Source organism: Rissa tridactyla, chromosome Z (assembly GCF_028500815.1).
Source record: "Rissa tridactyla isolate bRisTri1 chromosome Z, bRisTri1.patW.cur.20221130, whole genome shotgun sequence".
Lineage (NCBI taxonomy): Eukaryota > Metazoa > Chordata > Aves > Charadriiformes > Laridae > Rissa > Rissa tridactyla.
The window spans coordinates 79002924-79010490 of NC_071497.1; the positions used below are offsets into that span (position 1 = coordinate 79002924).

The 7567-nt window shown below is 43.2% G+C and overlaps 1 protein-coding gene across 38 annotated transcripts in view; it reads right to left on the minus strand.

The window, feature by feature from the left end:
* The window catches only part of CELF4 (CUGBP Elav-like family member 4), a 687335-nt gene extending 680403 nt beyond the window's left edge, over nucleotides 1-6932 (minus strand). For 34 of the 38 annotated variants that reach the window (XM_054185283.1, XM_054185265.1, XM_054185275.1 and 31 more), the window contains exon 1: nucleotides 6638-6917. In XM_054185283.1, the coding sequence (XP_054041258.1) occupies nucleotides 6638-6917 (280 nt within the window). Of the gene's footprint in view, nucleotides 1-6637 lie in introns of all 38 variants that reach the window. The other 4 variants (XM_054185270.1, XM_054185269.1, XM_054185268.1 and 1 more) reach the window with 2 other exon arrangements.
* Nucleotides 6933-7567: the final 635 nt, after the last annotated feature.

Consider the following 7567-nt stretch of genomic DNA (forward strand, 5'->3'; position numbering starts at 1 on the left):
AAGGGAATGTGAAACACCGAGTAAATGCAAGCCCACACCAGGATTTCCAAACGTGAACCCACCGAAGTCATAGCAAAAATCTCACTGACTTTTGCCCATCAAACAGGCAACGGACCTTCGCTCCCTTAAGTAAAGATGATGCTGGGATTAATGAGACACCAGCCTGTTTGTTAAGGCTGGGATCCAGCTTAGCTCACTTAACACCTCGCCTGCTTGGTGCAAACTCTTACAGGGCAGAAACCAGACAACACTTGGTGGACAGGTGATTTTGAGCCCTGCAGCCTCCTGCAGGAGGCTGCAGGTTATGGAATATTATTGCAAGGCTATAGCCAGCACCTACGTGAGTCTCTGGGCATCTGATGATTTTTCTCTATTTTAAATGCAGGTAAGCGGACCAACAGCCTAGATCATCTCCCCGACTTTTTCTCCCTTGGAACCATTACTGCCTGTCGCATAAACCCGCCTCGGTTCACACTTGATTGACGGGAGGGATGGTAACAGCTCCTTTAGTGTCGTTATGGTCTGTCGGGTCAGTGCGGCTGGTATGCAGGCGCACAGGGTATGCATGATAAAAAACACCCTGACGACTTTCTGAAAAATGTGGCTGTGTATTTCCAGCTCTTAAGGGTAGGGGTGGCCCTCCTCGGTCATCCAGCCCCTTCTGCCCCTTGCTCTTGTCCACCGTGCACAGACAGTCCTCTGCCCGCCCTCCTTGACAGGTACAATCCACTTTTCGGTTGAGCACAAGACACTTTCTACAATCTCACTCACTCTTTACCCAGGTAAAATTTCCAGATACTTTCTGACAACTTCCTTCAAAAGACTATTCCATCAGCTGCCTGGCTTTTATTATACTATGCAATTTGAATCCTCTGCTAAAGAAAGCCCCGTCTGTGTCACTGGACACTGGCCGATGCAGGATATGGGACCAGATGAACCATGCTTTTCATCCAAGGTGACAAGGATCCTCAATTTTTTCCCCTACTTCAGTGCTGACAATCCCGATCTCTTCTGGCTGAATATAAGAAAAAAATAAAATAAAGTAAAACCAAACCGTCCCCTGTTTCTGTTGTAATACTTCAGAAATTAATAAGTTCCTGATTCACCCTTTAATTAAAACCATCTTTTGGACAAGTAAATGCAATGAAATTTCGTTGTTGACACTATTTTTTTAAGAAAAAAAGAAGAATCTTTTTTTTTTTTTTTCTTCCCTGAAATGCCCAAAGGCACCAGTATATGTAGATATTGAGGGACAAAAAACAGTCGTAATCTATAAATGTGTAGGAAATATAAGTCTAACCTGAAGAAAGGTAAGAGAAGAAACAAAAGCTCTAGAAACTCAAAGTTTAATTTCTTTCTTTCCTCCACATTATGTAACTTTAAAGCAAATCCATTCTTGTAAGGATGATTAGTTGATATGGTAGTGGGTCTAGCTGAAGAACAGCTTTCAGTGCAAAACTTAACAGCCAAGCGAGAGATCCCAGAAAATTGGAGTTTGTATTGGAAATGCTGACACAACCGTAACAACAACATAATAACTGGCTGCAGCTGCTTTTAGAAACCAGAATCCATGTCCAGACCCCTGAAAAAAGAGTTAACATATAACCTTCTAATTTATGAAGCAATCTGGGCTATCTGTTTGACATTATCAAATGCACATGCATGCTCATCTGTACGGAAGATTATGATGTACAGGGGGTTGCTTTTTTCCTCTCTCTTCCATCAGGCTATCCAATTGCCTTTTGATTGTTTTAAGGGGTGGTTCTTTAGACCTAAGGCATAAAGCTTCCTCTGTTTTATTCCAGTTTGTTTGTGCATTTACCTCCCTAAAACTTGTTTGGTTTACTACCGTACTAAATGCTGTATGTGTTGCTTTCACCCAGGCAAGCCTTATGTTTCAATTATGGAGGAGTTTATTCAGCACCTGTATTGCGTTGTGCTTCTTTTCAACTAAATTTCCATTTCCCAAAGGCTATATGCATGAAAGTGTATACATCTCTTTTTCCTATATGTATACATACACACAAATCTATACATTTATACATATATATCATCTTAACTAAATGCTCATTTTCTTTGCGCCTTTGAATTTCTGAGTTATACAAACCCTTCATAAACGTCCTTAAACTTAACAAGGTTTTAATTTTTCTATCATCTATCTTTGTAATCAAACAGAACAGAATATAATGAATGGAAGCTTTGTTTACCTACCCCTGAGGTGTCTTAAATTTCAAAATTATTTATACTTTTGAGAAAGTAAAGCAGCAAAAGAACTAAACTATTGTTCTCATACGGCGTTTTTCTAGCTGCGTTTAATGCTTACCGAGTGTGGTTTGGGTCAGGTAGGAAGACTGTCCTAACCACAGGATTCCAGTGGTGGGTTTCCAGGAGGTTTTGGGGGATTTTGTGCTTTTTTCCCCCTAAATAAGGGTTGAAAGAATGCTGTAGCTCTTAGGTCTATGGAAGAGTCTTGCTTTCTCACTGCAGACTATCTCCACTCTTTAAGTGCACTCACCCGCATGTGTTTCAGTAAATCTCAGTTAAGTGTGGAATGTTGATTTCTTCTGACTTACTAAATAGAATATTATGGAGACCTGTGTGTTTTAAATTAAAACACATCTCAGGCTCTGGGTACAAGCAAGCTTCGACAGAACAGGCTGTTTAAACCTATGGGGACAATCCTATATTTAGATTACATTAATTCATAAATATTATACTAAATACCACTTAAATTGGCCTTAAATGACTTCAAAGATAATGCATTATAATATGGCTGTCCTGAGAGCACTAACCTTTATGTCTCCCAGTAACTCAGCCTTTAAGCATACTCCACCGCTAGATAAGAAAGGGGGAAGTTATGAATGAATGGCTTGCTAAATTGTTCAAGTGTGATTAGTTAACTCCATGTGTGCGAGTGTGTGTGTGTGTGTGCGCGCGCGCGCGTGTGTGTGTGTGAGCGCGTGGGTGGGTCAGCTCAGCCCTGGTAGATTTCTACCCGTGGATCTCAGCACACAGTCTCTTCCCAACCCTAGACCAAAGTACCACAGCAGAAGCCTGTTCCTGCCCCGTGTGGAGAGAAGTGAGGACAGGGGAAACATGCAGCAGCTATGCTCGTGCCATGAAAGCTTGTTTTCTTGGGAATCTGGCAAGCCTTTCCCGCCTTCCCTCACACACTGCTTCCCCCGTACCCTCTTCTCTCTTTGCGTGTCTGCAAGAGAATCGTGTTCCTCTGCCTCTTCCCTGGTATTTGGCCTGGTGTCAGCCGGGGCTGCTGGTAAGAGAACCTGGGACTTCACTCTCCTTTTGCAATAGTTTTTTTGTGAGGGGGCATAGTCATGTACTTTATCTTCAGGTTCTTAATTTGCAGTTTCCTCACGCTATACAGGAGAACCACAATAGGAACTCTTCATAATATTTTCAAGAATACACATCCTGTGCTCTCATTTCAATGGTTTTACACCTGAAATTACTCTGGTTGCTGCTTTTTTACTTTAAGCTAATTCCCGTCTCTTCTTTCCTCTCGACACAAACCCACCTTCTCCCCTTGCACACCCAAGGTTTGCTCTCCGTACACTTAAATAAACTACAGCCCACTATTAACCCTTCAGGGTATACCACTGCCACAGCCTCATCCCCTGGATTAGGAATGAAATCAACTGAAAGTGATGGATCAATTAATGTATAAGCATTATGCATCACTCATGGAAATCATCTTGGGGTTTCATATTGCCATCCTACCCCTGAGAGCCAAGTTGGACTATCTTTATGCAATTCTTCACCTATGCCTGCAAAGCAAAGCCAAAATAAGGAGATCAGAGTGAATACTATGCTTCACATATCTGCATTTAGAGAAAGGAAAATTTTAAAAAATAGATTAAAAATGAAATAAAATGAAATAAAAAAATAAAAAAAGCCAAACACAATCCTCATCCTTCAAAGCCCCGTCATGCTTTTTGACTTAATAGTAATTAATCACTACTGGCAAGAAAGTAATTTTTTTCCAGGTAGCCAGAGGCACATTTTTATCAGGATTAGCTAATAAATCAGCGGCATCGCTAGAAAGGAGTTCAAACTCTTCTCGGATGTACTAAATAAAACCGATCTCTGAAACGCTGGCAACTCAGTGTCTATTGAAGCTTCACTCAAACCCTAGCCTGCGAAATAACAATCATCATCATCATTTCTCCTTACAAAGTCCAAAACTTCTAGGAGGTTAAAAATGATTGTTTCTTTTTCAAGATGAACTCATGCAATTTGATTTGATGAGGTGACAAGATTTTCCACCTGGCTTTTTTCCTAGGTTGCAGCTTTTGAACAGAAATGAAATGAAGGGAAATGAAGTTAGTATCTTGCTTAATTCAGGAATATGTGTTAAACACATCCAAGCAAGATAAATGATTCCTCTCTCCCTCCCTCCCTCTCCCCCTTCCTGAGTTTGTCTCTGTGAATACAAGCATGCAGTAAAAGAAAAACTGAACTGAAAGAGGAAGAATTCACATCTATGAAATAGAAATTAAAGTTAACGCATAGATTGATTAATTACAGGTTTAAGATTGAACATAACAAAAGAATAAAATCTCATCAACAAATCAAAATAACCTCCCTCCACCACAAAAATGCTTTACCGAGGTGTTAGCTCAAAGATTTCCTCTACACTACGTTGAAGGATTCTCTTCAGTGTAGCTTTTACTGTTGTTATTTTTATTTTGCAGAAAGCTTAGATAATTTTTGCAAACACATGCGTGCACACACGAGCTCAGTGGCTACTCTTACTACGCCTCATCTATTAGACGAAACCTCCCAGGACCTTTCCTTCCCTGTGCTTCTTACTATTATTTTTATTGTTATTATTAATAATTATTATAGTATGGATGTCATGTTTAAATGATGCCCATCAGACCTCGCTGTGGCTTCTAGGAAGCTAGTCTGAAAAGAAAGCAAGGTTCGAAAAGGCAACACTGATCGTTGCAAATATGAGAAGGGTGTTTGGAGCGACCGGCAAGAAAAGAAAGAAGAGATATCCTATAACTTAGACTGAGTCCCCGGTCCCTGAGCCCTGAACATTTTCTGTAGCCTGTGTGAAACTGGTACTTTTCACTGTCAGGGTATATTTTCACTCACATTTCCTGAGGGTGGAAGAGAGGAGGGGAATGAGTGGGAAGGGGGAAGAGATGCCTGCTAAACATGCCGTTAAGTTCAAGATTTACAACTCGCCAAGGCATCTGGAAAGCTGGGAAGCCAGTAATGCCATTACCAGTGACTGTCCCTGACAGGAGTCCACCAAGCTGGAGTAGACACCGCTACTGAACCTCTCGTGTAACAGATGCAACTTCCACTCCCCCTGTACCCCCCTCCAAACCCTTCCTCCTCCTGTACTAAATCTGGAGTCACACCCCAATCACTTCTGATCTGATCTCTATTTTTTTTTTAAATAACTATATATTTAATGAAATAAGCACACATGCACAGACAAATATATATATGCAGAACATGAGTTAATAAAGTGGCTCACTTCACTCCTGAGTCTCTCCTGCTCCTAAGCGGGGCTACCATGCAAATTATCTTCAACTTCCTCCCTGCGAGTCCTACTTTCCTACCCGAGCAACTGAGAATCTCTCCCCCACTACACATACCCTCCCCCACCCCCAAAACGTAGCATCATCTAATCTGAAATGCACCTCCGGAGAGCCTAAGCTAAGCAGGGAAAGGAGCGGGCAGAGACGGAGAGAGCGAGGCATCGCGTGGGGAGTATGTCTCCACTGTCTTTAAAGAAAACCTAAAAAGTTCCCGGGATGGACTTTGGGCACATTAAAGTAGTGCTTGGAATATGCCTGCTCAGAGACTTCTCCCTTCTGGAACTAAACTGCAACCCATCTCTTCTAGCTCACCCTCTCCAACACACACACACATGTCGTGATTTCGTACACCACCAACCCCACCACCCCCCACCCCGCTTGAGATAGATAGGCTTTTTTATTGTTGTTTATGTCCCCGTTCCCACGCTGAAGAAAACCAAAATTAAATACTCCCCCTGGAGCAACTCACTCTCCTCTGTCTCTGGCTTTGGAAAGGACTGCAAATAATAATTGTAACAGCAGTAAAAATTAAATTTTAAAATGAAAAAAAAAAAAAGGAAAGAAAGAAAAAGAAAAGGTGCCGGTGCCAGAGACACAACAGTTGTAAAATAGGGGCTTCCCAGCTCCGCGCAAACACACGGACACACACACGGACACACACACACCCCTGGCTGGAAAATGTGCGGCTCCCAAAGATAAATAAAGAAATCCTCTTCCTCTTTTCAGCACCACCGGCGTGCGGACAGCTCCTGCCCGCCCCGCCGCCCGCTCCTGCGCTCGCGAGTGGCGGCATCTCACCTCCCAAAAAAGAGGGAAAAGAAATAAAAATACTAATAAATAAAAGCTGACTCCCTTCCCTGCCTCTCTCTCTTCTCTTTCCAGGAGGGTCTATTATTTCTTTCCCTGCCCCCCAAGCCTGCCGCCTCCGCCCCCGGGCCAACCAAAAATGAAATAAAATGAAATGAAATCGAAAGGAAAGAGAGAAAGAGAGACCCAGAGAGGGAGCGGGAGCCTGCCTTCCTCTCTCGATCTCTCCCGGGAAAGTTCAGGAGGTAACTCACCTTTGTGCATGCCAGTGAACCTGTCCTTCAGCACCGTCAGTTCATAGATCTTCCCGAACTCCTCGAAGAGCGGTTTGAGGTCTTTCTCGTCCAGGTTACGGGGGATCTGCCCAATAAAGAGCTTAATGGCATCGTGGTCCTTCATTGGGATGGTGGATGGGTTTCCGGGACTATGGTTTAATCCGTTCATATGCCCGTTGGTGCTGGGGTTGCTGTGATTGCTACTCAGGCTGGTATTGTCTGGTTGTCCGTTTGCTAACGTGGCCATCTTTATATACATAGAGAAAATCTTCTTTCCTTTTTTTCCCCCTCTTCTTTTCTCTCTCCCTCCCTCTCTCCCTCTCTCTCTCTCTCCCTCTCTCTCGCTCTCTCGCTCCCTCTCCCTCTTTCACACACACACACACACTCACACACACACACACTCCTCCCTCTCCGTCTCTCTCTCTCTCTCTCTCTGGGTCTGATCTGATTTTTTTTTTACATTGAAGATCTGTGTCCTTTCCGTTTAAACAGGCTGGATCGGTTCAAATTCCCAGCCAGACTAGGGGGTGGGGTGTGAGTGTGTGGATGTGTGTGTGTGCGGGGAAGGGAGGCTGGGGGTGGGGGATTGCTTTTGCCTCTACTCTGGCTAAACCCCCTCCTCCCATCCAACCACCCCCCTGTCTGTCTGCCCGGGAGAAGCTTAATGGTATCTTCCAACACAGCCCCTGGCTATAAATAGCACTAGGCGCATGGCTCTTTGAGAGACAGTCAATTTCTATTGTGCCAAGTGAGCAAAGGGGAACGGTTGCGTTTTTAGGACCAATGATGATGATTTTTTTTTTTTTCCTTTTCCTTTGCAAGCCCTCCGATCAATCGCTGTCGTTATAATTTCAGTGATCATCAGGAAATCTGCCTTTTTATTTGAGAGGGCGAAAAAAACCAAACCCA